Source organism: Monodelphis domestica, chromosome 1 (assembly GCF_027887165.1).
Source record: "Monodelphis domestica isolate mMonDom1 chromosome 1, mMonDom1.pri, whole genome shotgun sequence".
In the NCBI taxonomy this organism is placed as follows: Eukaryota; Metazoa; Chordata; class Mammalia; order Didelphimorphia; family Didelphidae; genus Monodelphis; species Monodelphis domestica.
Window position 1 is genome coordinate 78,484,719 of NC_077227.1, and position 15,544 is coordinate 78,500,262.

At 39.9% G+C, this 15,544-nt stretch overlaps 1 protein-coding gene across 4 annotated transcripts in view; it reads left to right on the forward strand.

The window, feature by feature from the left end:
- The window catches only part of ARHGAP19 (Rho GTPase activating protein 19), a 70,620-nt gene that overhangs the window by 42,582 nt on the left and 12,494 nt on the right, over window positions 1-15,544 (forward strand). For all 4 annotated transcript variants that reach the window (XM_007478695.3, XM_007478696.3, XM_056801656.1 and 1 more), the window contains exons 6-8: window positions 1,758-1,844; window positions 4,029-4,094; window positions 5,201-5,392. In XM_007478695.3, the coding sequence (XP_007478757.2) occupies window positions 1,758-1,844; window positions 4,029-4,094; window positions 5,201-5,392 (345 nt within the window). The remainder of the gene's footprint in view (window positions 1-1,757; window positions 1,845-4,028; window positions 4,095-5,200; window positions 5,393-15,544) is intronic.

A 15,544-nucleotide genomic window follows, 5' to 3' on the forward strand; every position in this document is an offset into this window, starting at 1 on the left:
GTTATGGTTTGTTTCTCCACAGCTCTTACAGCATTGAATTTTATGTTTTTTTTTAAAAACTTTATCACAATGCAGAGCGAGAGGAGCAGAACCAGGAGAACATTGTACACAGAGACTAATACACTGTGGTATAATCGAACGTAATGGACTTCTCCATTAGTGGCGGTGTAATGTCCCTGAACAACTTGCAGGGATCCAGGAGAAAAAAACACCATTCATAAGCAAAGGATAAACTATGGGAGTGGAAACACCGAGGAAAAGCAACTGCCTGAATACAGAGGTTGAGGGGACATGACAGAGGAGAGACTTTAAATGAACACTCTAATGCAAATACTATCAACAAAGCAATGGGTTCAAATCAAGAAAACATGTAATGCCCAGTGGATCTACGCGTCGGCTATGGGGGGTGGGGGGGAGGAAAAGAAAATGATCTTTAACGAATAATGCTTGGAAATGATCAAATAAAATATATTAAAAAAAACACATAGGAAAAAAAAACTTTATCACAAATTTTACTTCAAAAGTTTTATGTTTTTCTGATTATTAGAGTGGAAATTTTTCAGGTAGTTGATGTGGAATATTGTGCCTAATGTGGTTGTTTTTTTTTTTAACCCCTTACCTTCCGTCTTGGAATCAATATTGTGTATTGGTTCCAAGGCAGAAGAGTGGTAAGGGCGAGGCAATGGGGGTTAAGTGACTTGCCCAGGGTCACACAACTGGGAAGTTTCTGAGGCCAGATTTGAACCTGGGACCTCCCATCTCTAGGCCTGGCTCTCAGTCCTTTGAGCTAACCAGCTGTCCCCCTAACATGGTTTTTGAAAGCTAATATGGTTCAAGGGTAAGAGAAGTGTATATTGGGGAAGAGTAGATACAACATCCCCAGGTCTCCAAACCTCCTGAAAGACTTTTGGGGGCACTTCACCAAGATTCAGGGAAGCAAAGAATACATGGGCCAGACCAAGAAGAGAGAAGATCTTTGTTAAAGGGAAAGGGCCAGGAGACAAAACAGCTGTACGATCTTGGGCAGAAGAACTGATCATGGAAAAAAGGAAGAAAGGAAAAAAGGGGAAAAAATGAGTTGGTTGTATTTGTAGGAAACAAAAATGTTACTTTGCTCAAGGAATGGCTCAATTTTATATTTAGATAAAATTCAGCTTCTCTGAAGATAATAAAACAAACATTTATATAGTACTTACTATGTGTCAGGTATTGTGCTAAGCACTTTACACTTATCTTATTTGATCCTCACAACAACACAAGGTATATGAGGAAACTGAGGCAAAGAGAAGTTAAGTGATTTGTCCAGGGTTGCACAGCTAATAAAGGTCTGTGGCTGGATTTGAACTCAGGTCTTCCTGACTCCAGGCCTAGTGCTCTGTGGACTGTGCTATAGGTAGTACAGATTCCCACTTTTTTGCCTATTTGAGTCTTAAATTATATTCCTTCTAACAGTCTTATTTCCTTGCTTGCTTCTTGGACAGGATAAAAAACTGGAGAATTAATTTCACATGGATTTCTTAGTAATTCTAGTGGTCAGAATTACATGATTCTGCATTGATAAATTTGTGTCCTATGGAAAACTTCTGGATCAAAATTTTTTTTTCTCTGTGAGGAAGGACTCTTTCAATATATCATAATAGCTCCTATAGATAACATTTTTGGAGAAAAATGGTCATTTGTAGGTAAATGTGGTTTTTTTTCCTTCTTCCTGTATCCAGACTGTTTATTACTTTGCACTTATTTTTGTCTTTGAACAGGTCACTGCCAATGACCTTCAGGAGAACATCACAAAGCTGAATAATGGGATGGCTTTTATGATCAAACACTCTCAGAAACTTTTTAAGGTAAATATAGGGGCTTAAGCAGCTGTGAAATTAGGGCCAGGAGGGAGGGAGTTGAGCCAGTTAGGAGCGGAGCTGGCAGTGGCGGCGGCGGTGGTTGTTGAGTCATTTCAGTTGTGTCCATCTCTTCAGAATCTCATTTGGGCTTTTCTTGGCAAAGATGCTGGAATGGTTTGCCATTTCCTTCTCCAGCTGATTTTACAGATGAGCAAACTGAGGCAAACAGGGTTCAGTGTCTAGTCATCTAGCCAGTAAATGTCTGAGGCTGGATTTGAATTCATGAAGATGAGTCTTCCCAATTCAGAACCCAGCCCCTTATGCACAGGGCCACCACTCTAGTGGATTTTTGGTTCCATTCATAAGGATTAGCCAAGTTGAGGATAAAACAGAGGTACCTTTTAGTCTATATAGGCAGGGAGAAGAGAAGCCAGTAAGGCAGTCAAGTGGAATTGGTAACCCTGACTAAAAGCCCTGAAGATCAAGGCATCCAGGCAGAATTCTGGGCAAAAGGACTGAAGAAGGAGAGCGCAGGATCTTGGCAAGGTCATGGACATGGGGCCCCGGCAGGAGGCCTGTAGCTTGGGGAGCTGCAGCAGGCCCCAAGTCTGCCCCTTGCTGCGGGCTCCTCTCGTCCTCAGAGCTTCTCCCCGTTCTCGACTGTAGCCCAGTGCAGAGACTAGCTCCGGAGCCCAGCCATTAATCCTGGACAGGGACTCACTGTATAAGGTGTGCGGGGGCTCAGAGCCTGGTGGGGCCGAGGTTTCCCTTTAGTCCACATCGGTGAACAGGCACTCCTTAAAGGGCTGCTCTGTGAATTAGGCTCCTCGGGAGCTTCCCTTTTATCTGGGGAGGACACTGGGCAGTTTCCTTGGCCCTGCTTTTGGTCTTCAGGCGTCCTCCTCAGTGTGGCCACTGTTGGGAAGAATGTCAGCTCCCCAAGGGGAGGGGGTGGGGATTGCCTTTGTCACTGTATCCCCAGGGCCAGTGCTTCATGAATGCTTGTGGGCTCCTTGGTGCCCCCCTGGGTGCTGTCCTTTTTCTGGGCACTAAATCCCTTATTCCTTTCCCTAAGCTGAGCTAGCCATCTCCAGAGATACATCCTTTATTTATTACTTCCAGATCTGTCTCTCCCATGACTCCCCTGCCTGCTTTTTCCTTTGCTCTTGAGGCTTTTTTGGGTGTACTTTTCTTCTATTTGAGAATGATAGAATTTTTAGAGTTGGAAAAGGTATCTTAAATCATGAGGTCAGAGATATCTTTCTTTAAAAATTTTATTTTTAGATATTTTATTTTCCTTATTACACATAATAACAATTTTCAGCATACATTTTCTGAATTAAAAATCTCCATGCACTGTGCCACCTTATGAAATCCCAGTTGTCTTCCTCTTTCTCTTCCCAATCCCCTTCCAAGGATGGTAACCAATTTCATCTGGGTTATATAAGTATTATCCTACAAGGTATACTTCCATATTGTTATGAGAGAATACCTATATAAAACCAAAAGACCCAAATTAAAAAAGAAACTAAAGTAAAAAATTGTACATTTTGATCTGCATTACACCTCCAACAGTTCTTTCTGTGGAGATGTATAGCATTCTTGTCATAAATCCCTCAGAATTGTTCTGGTTCATTGTATTGCTGAGAGAAGTGAAGCCTTTCACAGTGGATCATCATATAGTATTGCTGTTGCTGTGTGCAATGTTCTCCTGGTTCTGCTTATTTCACTCTGCATCAGTTCATGTAGGTCTTTCCAGCTCTTTCTGAAATTGTTCTACTCATCATTTCTTATAGTATAATAACATCACTACCATAGACCACAATTTATCCAGCCATTCCCTAATTGATAGACATTTCCTCATTTTCCATTGGTCAGAGATATTAAACAAAACTGGAGAGTACAGCCTGAACCAGATTAAAATATCATTGGGAAATGTTTAACAGAATAAATAAAATATAATAAAACATGGATAATGTTAATATGTAGTTTTCTAAGTCCATATGGAACCTTCAAGGATATCTTTCTATTTGAGTTCAACACCACTGCTAAAGTCCAACTCTTTGTTGTATAGAGGAAAAAAACTAAGCATTTAAACCCCAGAACTGCAAACTCTTGTTTCGTTTCTACTATGCCTAATTTTAGCTTCATTCCCCACTAGTTTCTGATTTCTTTTTATGCCTTATTCAGGCTCCAGTTTATGTTCGAGAATGTGCCAGGCTGCATTATTTGGGCTCTAGGACTCATGCATCAAAGGTAAGCAGAGTCAGTTGTTCTCACTGAAACACAGGAAACCAAGACTAAAGAAAGCTAAGTTTTAATGTTAATAAAAGATAATGGACAAAGGAAAGTGAAAGCTATACTATGTCTTAAACAGGGATGAGGTAGAAGAATGTAAAGTTTCAAACTGCTTTTCTTGGGCATTTTTTTAGTGTCACAATTCAAAAATAATCATCACTTTTAGATGAGTGAAGGAGCAACTTGGAAGGAGATGGTGATGATAATATATGGAGTGGAAATAATGGTGCCTCTATCTATCTGGGTCCTCTTTGGCTCTCGTAATTTTCTTTTGATTGAATATATGAATGATTGCAAAGATTCTTAGTCCATAAGGCCTTTGATGGTTTTCATTACACCCTTGAGTATTTTAAATGTTTAAAAAATAAGAACAGAAGATATAGTCTAGAAATGACATTTTGGAAATAGGATTTTTATAGGTGAGGTCAGTTAAGTCATATAAATGTACATATTGTATTCTTATTTTTAATCCTGTGACAAAGGGCTACCCCGAATGAGGTAAAGTATATAGCCTATGGATCTAGAATTGAAAGCCATACCAACTGAAAAGAAAACTCACCATTTGTTAGCAAAAATTACAGATTTTTTGTAATGCTTAGAACTCAAGTTACTGGTTAAAGTTTTAAAAATTTCCAAGGATCTTTATATGGACATTGCTACTATTTTCTTGTGGGTCTTTGCTTATTTTTCTTATTTTTTGGATTGCTTCACCATCACATTCAATAAACATTAAAAACCACTAGGTAAACATTTAGTATTAGCTCCTAATTAGTTAAAATTGAAGTCCATTTTATCCAGGGTCTTTCTGCTTTCTACTATATCCTTGTACTTGTCTCCGCCTATCCTGAAGGAAGTTGAGAATTTTTGGGTAGAGCAGTGATACTATTAGTGAAACCTATAGTTTTTAGATCTTATTTCACCTGGATAAAATGGAGGAAGGATGTAATTTCTCAGTGTAGATGTAAACTGTAGAATATTTATAGTTTTCTTTCCCTTTTTGATTTAGCCTGAAAATAGGAGCTGGTAGGATTCCTTCATCTCCTATTCTTTTACATTTTCTTCAGGATGACCTGGATCTGCCAACCTCATGTAATAGTAAGGATTTTCAGCTTTCAAAATCTCATAAAAGGCCCCGGATGAACACTTGCTTTCAACAGGAAGAGACACAACAACGTACAGAGGAAGCCCTTAGAGAGTTGTTGCAACATGTTCACAACATGCCTGACTCGGCAAAGAAGAAGAAGCTCATTCGACAGGTATCTAACCTGAAGCAAAGAAAAGTGAATGCTGATTTTGGGAAAAGGTCATGGTTATGGACCTGATGGAATATTTTTGAGAATGGCAGAATCTAAATTGGTGCTTGGTTTTCTAAGGTATAAAAGTTGAGGATCTCAGTGGCCCCCACTTTTGTTCAGGAAGGATGTGTGAGAGTGTCTGCTGAGAGGAGGGTGTCCTTGTGGTGAATATCAAGTGTATCAAATCTCAGGATGAGTCGAGGGACAGCTAAGGACAACAAAAAGTAGTTTGGGGTTTTTTTTCCCCCCTCAAGTTAGATTGAGGCAGGGAAGGTGGTGCAAGCCTGTATTCCCTGCTGCTGGGGAGAGTTGGTATCACTTGAGTTTGGGAGTTCTCAGTAGCAGTTGGGCTAAAGCTGTTTGGGTGTTCCCACCAAGTTTGGCACCAATATGGTGAAGCCCTGGGAGGGGCGTGCTACCAGATTACTTAAAAAGGGGTGAACCAGCCCAGATGAGCAAAATGGAGCAGTCATGGGATTGGACCTGTGAGTGGTTGCTGTACTTCAGGGTAAGCTGGGGGAACTTAGTTTCAGAGAAGCAAACAACAAACAATAACAAAATAAAGCTAAATATTGAGTTTTTATATTGAGAAAGAGCAAAGACAAAGGTCAGCTGCTTGGAGGAGATGAAACACTAAAAACTGACAGTACAGGAAAGGAAGTTAGTATTCCTCCTTATTCTGCCTCTTTTTTCTGCCAAGAAGATTGACTTTTGTACTGGAAGGAGTTGATTCCCAACGTTAGTAAGACTGTGAGAGAACACTTAGCTGTTGTTAATGGATTCTAATCACTAGGCCCAGAGGAACTTCACATTAAGGTATTGAAAGAACAGGTACCTCTGATGGCTAAATCACTGTTGATGATCATTGAGAACTTGGGGAAAGCAGAAAAGGTGTCACAGGGCCAGAGAAAGGCATCTGTGAGAGTAGAGTCTACAAACTGTAGGCTAGTGACTTTGACTCCAAAATTCTAGAATGCCTATTAAAAAGATAGTTTGTGACCTCTGGAAAAGAGAGCAGTGATCCCAAAAAGTGATGGTATGGCTTATGTGCCAAAGTGACCTCATTTTCTTTCTTTCTTTTTTTACTATAGGATCACTAGATTGGCCCCTCAGTGGAATGCTATCAGTGTAGTCCCAGTAAAGTGTTTAAAGCTAATAATGTGAAATTTGATAGTAACCAATGGAAAGTCTTATATTTGGTTTAGTAATATTAACTTCATCAGTACAAGATGAGGGAAGAGTGACTACAAAGCAGTTTATCTGAAGAAAGGACCTTAGGGCAATGATGGTGAACCCTTTTGAACTTCTTAAGGACCCCTAGCCATGCCCCACCCCATCCCCTGAGACAGCATGCCTGGCCCTGCCCCGCATTGTGGGACATGCCCCACCCCCAACTGCATGCCCTGCCCCCTGCATGCAGACTGGCCAACCAGGTCAGTGCAGCACCACACCACCCCCTCTCCCACATTCAGAGGTGGGGCTAGGCTTTGGGCTGGCCAAGCCAGAGTCTCCACCTGGAGAGAGGCTAGAGTGCTCCACCCACTGCATTTGGGGGTGGGACTAAACCAGGGCCTGCTTATGCCCACAGAGGCCTCTGTGTGTCATCTTTGGCATGTATGCCATTGATTCACCATCACGACCAGATATTATTGGTGGCCTGCAAGCTCCTTAGGAGTTAGGATTGCAACATGGCAACCAAAAAAGTGAATGCAGATTGTATAAGAGCTATAAGATCCAGGGTTAGGGATTCCTCAATTATTTATTTAGTAAGTCATGTTACTGCCTTTTATTGCACATTACCAACAGGCACCGAACCCTCCTCTCTTGTAACAAAGAAAAATAGTGAAGTAGAACGATTCTAGTTTTGAATGAATGAGAGGAGATGAGGCAGAAAATAATGGCTGATGATTTTTGTTAATCCCGGTAACTGGTAAGAAAACATTCCTGTTAAAGAATTCTCCTGCCCTTGTTCCTAAAATTGATTCTGAGATGTGACAGATTATGCCAAAGCAGCAGTCTGTTCGCTTTCACATATTCAAAGACGACGGTGCTGATTTTAATCCTTTTCTCTCTTTTTTTTTTTAAATATATTTTATTTGATCATTTCCAAGCATTATTCGTTAAAGACATAGATCATTTTCTTTTCCTCCCCCCCACCCCCCATAGCCGACGCGTAAGTCCACTGGGCATTAGATGTTTTCTTGATTTGAACCCATTGCTTTGTTGATAGTATTTGCATTAGAGTGTTCATTTAAAGTCTATCCTCTGTCATGTCCCCTCAACCTCTGTATTCAGGCAGTTGCTTTTTCTCGGTGTTTCCACTCCCATAGTTTATCCTTTGCTTATGAATGGTGTTTTTTTTCTCCTGGGTCCCTGCAAGTTGTTCAGGGACATTACACCGCCACTAATGGAGAAGTCCATTACGTTCGATTATACCACAGTGTATTAGTCTCTGTGTACAGTGTTCTCCTGGTTCTGCTCCTCTCGCTCTGCATCACTTCCTGGAGGTTGTTCCAGTCTCCATGGAACTTCTCCACTTTATTATTCCTTTTAGCACAATAGTACTCCATCACCAACATATACCACAGTTTGTTCAGCCATTCCCCAATTGATGGGCATCCCCTCGTTTTCCAGTTTTGGGCCACCACAAAGAGCGCAGCTATGAATATTTTTGTACAAGTCTTTGTGTCCATTATCTCTTTGGGATACAGACCCAGCAGTGCTATGGCTGGGTCAAAGGGTAGATATTCTTTTAACACCCTTTGGGCATAGTTCCAAATTGCCCTCCAGAATGGTTGGATCAGTTCACAACTCCACCAGCAATGAATTAATGTCCCTACTTTGCCACATCCCCTCCAGCATTCATTACTTTCCTCTGCTGTTATGTTAGCCAATCTGCTAGGTGTGAGGTGATACCTCAGAGTTGTTTTGATTTGCATCTCTCTGATTATAAGAGATGTGGAACACTTCTTCATGTGCTTGTTAATAGTTTTGATTTCTTTATCTGAGAACTGCCTATCCATTTCCCTTGCCCATTTATCAATTGGAGAATGGCTTGATTTTTTGTACAATTGATTTAGCTCATTATAAATATGAGTAATTAAACCTTTGTCAGAGGTTTCTATGAAGATTTTTTCCCAATTTGTTGTTTCCCTTCTGATTTTAGTTATATTGGTTTTGTTTGTACAAAAGCTTTTTAGTTTGATGTAGTCAAAATTATTTATTTTACATTTTGTGATTCTTTCTATATCTTGCTTGGTTTTAAAGCCTTTCCCCTCCCAAAGGTCTGACATGTATACTATTCTGTGTTTACCCAATTTACTTATGGTTTCCTTCTTTATGTTTAAGTCACTCACCCATTTTGAATTTATCTTGGTGTAGGGTGTGAGGTGTTGATCTATTCCTAGTCTCTCCCACACTGTCTTCCAATTTTCCCAGCAGTTTTTATCGAATAGTGGATTTTTGTCCCAAAAGCTGGGATCTTTGGGTTTATCGTATACTGTCTTGCTGAGGTCGTTTTCCCCCAGTCTATTCCACTGATCTTCCTTTCTGTTTCTTAGCCAGTACCAAATTGTTTTGATGACTGCTGCTTTGTAATATAGTTTGAGGTCTGGGACTGCAAGGCCCCCATCATATGTGTTTTTTTTCATTATTTCCCTGGATATCCTTGATCTTTTGTTCTTCCAAATGAACTTTGTTATGGTTTTTTCTAAATCAGTGAAGAAGTATTTTGGTAGTTCAATGGGTATGGCACTAAATAGATAAATAAGTTTGGGTAGGATGGTCATTTTTATTATATTGGCTCGTCCTATCCATGAGCAGTTAATGTTTTTCCAATTGTTCAAGTCTAGTTTTAGTTGTGTGGCGAGTGTTTTGTAGTTGTGTTCATATAGTTCCTGTGTTTGTCTTGGGAGATAGATTCCTAGGTATTTTATTTTGTCTAAGGTGATTTTGAATGGGATTTCTCTTTCTAGTTCTTGCTGCTGAGCTGTGTTGGAGATATATAGAAAAGCTGATGATTTATGTGGGTTTATTTTGTATCCTGCAACTTTGCTAAAGTTGTTGATTATTTCAATTAGCTTTTTGGTTGAATCTCTAGGATTCTTTAAGTAGACCATCATGTCATCCGCAAAGAGTGATAACTTGGTCTCCTCCTTGCCTATTCTGATGCCTTCAATTTCTTTATCTTCTCTAATTGCTACTGCTAGTGTTTCTAGTACAATGTCAAATAGTAGAGGTGATAATGGGCATCCTTGTTTCACTCCTGATCTTATTGGGAATGCATCTAGTTTATCCCCATTGCAGATGATATTAGCTGTTGGTTTTAGATATATACTGTTTATTATTTTTAGGAATGACCCTTCTATTCCTATGCTTTCTAGTGTTTTTAATAGGAATGGGTGTTGTATTTTATCAAAGGCTTTTTCTGCATCTATTGAGATAATCATGTGGTTCTTGCTAGTTTGCTTGTTGATGTGGTCAATTATGTGGATGGTTTTCCTAATGTTGAACCAGCCCTGCATCCCTGGTATGAATCCTACTTGATCATGGTGAATGATCCTTCTGATCACTTGCTGGAGTCTTTTTGCTAGTATCCTATTTAAAATTTTTGCATCTATATTCATTAGGGAGATTGGTCTATAGTTTTCTTTCTCTGTTTTTGACCTGCCTGGTTTTGGAATCAGTACCATGTTTGTGTCGTAAAAGGAGTTTGGTAGAACTCCCTCTTTGCTTATTATGTCAAATAGTTTGTATAGTATCGGGGTTAATTGTTCTCTGAATGTTTGATAGAATTCACAGGTGAATCCATCAGGCCCTGGGGATTTTTTCTTAGGAAGTTCTTTGATGGCTTGATGGATTTCAATTTCTGATATGGGATTATTTAAGAATTCTATTTCCTCTTCTGTTAGTCTAGGCAGTTTGTATTTTTGTATATATTCATCCATTTCTCCTAAATTGGTGTATTTATTGCCATATAATTGGGCAAAGTAATTTCTAATGATTGCCTTAATTTCCTCCTCATTGGAGGTGCTGTCCCCCTTTTCATCTTTAATGCTGTGAATTTGCTTTTCTTCCTTCCTTTTTTTAATTAGATTGACCAGTACTTTGTCTATTTTGTTTGTTTTTTCAAAGTACCAGCTTCTTGTCTTATTTATTAAATCAATAGTTCTATCACTTTCGATTTTATTAATTTCTCCCTTAATTTTTAGGATTTCTAATTTGGTTTTCTGCTGGGGGTTTTTAATTTGATCGCTTTCGAGTTTTTTCAATTGCATTTCCAATTGATTGATCTCTGCTCTCCCTTGTTTGTTAATATGAGCTTTCAGGGATATGAATTTGCCTCTGATTACCGCTTTGGCTGCATCCCAAAAGGTTTGAAAGGATGTTTCGCCATTGTCATTTTCCTTGATGAAATTATTAATTGTTTCTATGATTTCTTCTTTAGCTAAACGGTTTTGGAGTATCATATTGTTTAATTTCCAATTGGTTTTAGATTTGGTTTTCCATGTACCATTACTAATCATTATTTTTATTGCCTTGTGATCTGAGAAGGCTGCATTCATTATTTCTGCTTTTTTGCATTTGTGTGCTATGTTTCTGTGACCTAATGTATGGTCAATTTTTGTGAATGTGCCATGTGGTGCTGAGAAGAAGGTGTATTCCTTTTTATCCCTATTTATTTTTCTCCATATGTCTATTAATTCTAATTTTTCTAAGATTTCATTCACTTCTTTTACCTCTTTCTTATTTATTTTTTGATTTGATTTATCTAAATTTGATAATGGTTGGTTTAAGTCTCCCACTAGTATGGTTTTATTGTCTATTTCTTCCTTCAATTCTCCTAGTTTCTCCATTAGAAATTTGGGTGCTATATTATTTGGTGCATACATGTTGATTAATGATATTTCCTCATTGTCTAGAGTCCCTTTTAACAAAATATAATTACCTTCCCTATCCCTTTTGATCAGGTCTATTTTTGCATTGGCTTTATCAGATATCATGATTACCACTCCTGCCTTCTTTCTATCAGTTGAGGCCCAGAAGGTCTTACTACATCCTTTAATTCTGACCTTGTGGGTGTCAACCCGCCTCATGTGTGTTTCTTGAAGACAACATATGGTAGGGTTTTGGATTCTAATCCATTCAGCTATTCGTCTACGTTTTATGGGTGAGTTCATCCCATTCACGTTCAAAGTTATGATTGTCATTTGTGGACTCCCTGGCATTTTGATTGCCTTCCCTAATTCTAACCTTTTCTTCTTCGGCTCTACCTTTTAGTCCAGTGATTTACTTTGAATCAGTCCCCCTTGTCCCCTCCCTTGATGTTTCCCTTTTTAGTCCCTCCCTTTTTGTTCCCTCCCCCTCCCCCCTCTCTTTCCCTCCCTTTTTGTTCTCCCTCTCCCCCTCCCCCCCTTGGTTTTCCCTTCTCCTTACCCTTGTTGGGTAAGATAGAATTCAAGATCCCAATGGATCTGGATGTTTTTCCCTCTCAGAGTTGATTTCCCTGAGATTGAGGTTTAAGTAACCCCCCCCCTCTTCCTCTCCTTCTTATAGGAGTTTTCTTCCCCTCCCCTTCCCCTGTGAATCTTTGTGTGAGAACCATTATTCTATTTGGTCTTTCTTTACCCCCTATTTATACATTACATTTTCCCCACATATTAGTATACATAGGTTGATATAAATGTAGTCCTTATAGAAGAGAGTTTGAGTAAAAGAAGATAACATTTTTCCCCTTTCCTTAATATTTACCTTTTCAGGTATTCCTTGCTCTTTGATTTTCGGTATCAAACTTTCCACAGAGCTCTGGTCTTTTCTTTGCAAAAAGTTGGAAGTCTTCTATTTTGTTGAATGCCCATACTCTCCCTTGGAAGTATATAGTCAGTTTTGCTGGGTAGCTGATTCTTGGTTGGAGACCCAGCTCTCTTGCCTTTCTGAAGATCATGTTCCATGCCTTACGATCATTCAGCGTAGAACTTGCAAGGTCTTGTGTGATCCTGATTGGCATTCCTTTATATCTAAATTGTCTTTTTCTGGCTTCCTGTAGGATTTTTTCTTTTGTTTGATAGCTTTGGAATTTGGCAATTACATTCCTGGGAGTTGTCTTTTGGGGGTTTAGTGTAGAAGGTGTTCTGTGAGCTCTGTCAGTGGATGTATTGCCCCCTTGTTCTAGAATCTCTGGGCAATTTTCTTTGATTATATCTTGTATCACCATGTCCAGTTTGGTGTTTATTTCTGGCTTTTCTGGGAGTCCAATTATTCTTAAATTTTCTCTTCTCCCCCTGTTTTCCAGATCTATCACCTTGTCGGTGAGATATTTTATGTTCTCTTCTAATTTCTTGGTGTTTTGGCTTTGCTTTATTAGTTCTTGCTTTAAAGCCTGGTTTTCTTTTACAGTTTGGTCAAACTGGTTTTGTAGATGCGTGAATTTCTTTTGCATCATTTCCCACTTTTCCTCCCAGAGGGCTTCCATCTTTTTGGTCCTTTCTGATTCAAATTCTTCATGGGTTTGTGGAGAGTTTCTATTTCCTTTGGAAGATTTTGGAGAATTTTCTTGTATATCTTCTTCTATCTGCTCTGTATTTTGTATTTTGGCTCCATAGAATGTGTCCAGAGTCGCCCCTTTCTTCTTATTTTTCTTGGTATTTTGGGGCTTCTGTGCTTCTGTGGAATTTGTCATCTCTGAACGTGGAGGATTGGCTTTTCTTGTCTTTGTCTGGTGATCAGTGGCTTTAGTCCTGGGCAGATGTTGGTTCTATGAGCGTTCCCTGGGTTAAACTGAATATGCCTCACTGGAACTGGAATGGAAGGGTCGGACCACGAGGCCACACTCTCCCCCTGGCTCGATTTCCGGAAGTTGCCTTCAGAATCCCTGGCCGTGAGGCTGTTTCGTCGGCCTGCGGGGGGATGGGCTGCCGCTTCCCCAAGCTCCGAGAGCACAGACTTTCACTGAGACTTGGATAGCAGGATCCAGCCCGTGAGGCTGTCTTGCCCGCCCTGAGGGTTGCTGTTGTTTTGACCAGCTCTCTGCAGCGGAGGCCCCAGGCAGTAACTTTCACCCGGACGGATCAGCTCTTTGCAGTGGAGGCCCCAGGCAGTAACTTTCACCCGGACCGACCAGCTCTTTGCAGCGGAGGCCCCAGGCAGTAACTTTCACCCGGACTGGGACTTGGGTAGAAGACCCTGAGGGTTGTTGTTCCTCAGACCCTGCTCTCTGAGCCTGGCGCGGCTGCCGCTTCCGGGAGCCTTGGACTCTGCGCTCCTACGGGTTCTGGCTTTTAAGGGGAGCCGTACCTTTTGAACCGGGTCCAGGTCCAGGAGGAGGGTTCCCAGGGTCTGTGCTGTTGATCGTTTTGAATTTCGGCGCCTTAGGAGCTTCTAGTTTGAGATCGGTCGGGAAGGGTTTTCCGGAGATCTGAACTTCAGCTTTCTCTAAGCCGCCATCTTAACCGGAAGTCCAATAAATACTCTTCAAAAAGAGAAAAAGTACTCCTCCTACTCTATGAAATAAAAATGATTCTGACCCTCAGATCTGAAATGGGATAAAGCAGAGAAAGAACATATGTACCAATATCACTAACATTGATGCAAAAATATTAAATTAAATAAAAAATTAAATATTAAAAAAATTCTAGCAAAAAAGGTTAAAGTAATACATTAAGTTATTGAATCTTTATCCAAAATATAAGAATGTTAACAATATTAGGAAGATAACAGAGCCACAAGGGATAGGTATGTGTTTCAGTGGAAAAAATTAGGCCTAGAGATGGGAGGTTGTGAATTCAAATTTGGCTTCAGATACTTCCTAGCTATATGACTTGTGGCCAAGTCACTTGATCCTAAAATCTTACTGTACTTCTGCCTTGGAACCAATACAAGGCAGAAGATAAAGGTTAAACAATGACAACAAGCAATTGAAGGAGAAAAATAAGATATTAATAAAGAGAAAAAAAATTTTAATGCCCAGTTTTTTTTTTTAAACTCTTACCTTCTATTTTAGAGTCAATACTAAGTTTTGGTTCCAAGGCAGAAGAGTGATAAGGACTAGACAGTGACTTGCCCAGGATCACACAGCTAGAAAATGTCTGAAGCCAGATTTGAACCTTAGACCTACTGTTTCTGGGCCTGGCTCTTAATCCACTAAGCCACCTAGCTTCCTCTCAATTACTTGTAAAAACAATATTTAATTGTAGGTTTTTAAAAAATAATTTGAGCCAGATTCTTCCATTCCCTCCCTTCTTCCTTTCCTCTCTACTCCTTGAGATGGCAAGCAATCTGATAGATTTTTTTATCTGTAATAATGTAAAACATTATTTTCATATTATAATTTCGTGGAAGGAAACAAAAAAAATGAAGAAAACAAAATATAGTATGCTTCAGTCTGTATTCAGGCTCCATCAGTTTTTTCTCTGTAGGTAGAGGAGCCATAAGCATTTTAGAAGAGAAAAAGAGGACTCATTTGGGTAGGATTCTGCCATACCTTATGTTTCTCACAGTATGGAATGACTTACAGAGCTGAAATGACTCAGGGGAGTTTGTATTTGTGAAAAATAGGTCCTTTGGAGCTAATACAGATAGTCACAAATTTCTAGGCCCAAGAGGATGGAGCCAAGATGGCAGATTAAAGAGAGCAACAGCAACCTAGCTACATTTTCTCAACATGCCCCTCCAAACAAATTTAAAATAATGCTTTAAAATGGCAGAGCCAGTGAAAGGTCAGGCTGAAACATTTTTCTTGCCTAAAGAAACTTAGGCAGGCCACAGGAAAGGTCTGGAGTAGTGGCCTATGTGGAGCCCATACATGCTGTAACAGCAACTTCAGGAGCTCTCAGCCCAGAAACAGAAGGGGTTCAGACAACTGGTTAGAAGGGGATGACAGGGAACCTTTTTCTTGCCCTGGGTATAGCTGGCAGTGATTGGCAACTTTATTTCCCATACACAGTTTTGGGTTGCAGTTTCAGGGCCAAAAGGCTAATGTTTGTGACTGCAGAGGAAGAGGGATCATTTGTAGGTAAAAACCAGAGCAAATTCCAGGAGAACAGTGACCCTTTCCCAACATAACACCACCTTAGAAGCACTAAAAAATTTCATACCCTCTGAATTAGCTCAAAAAAC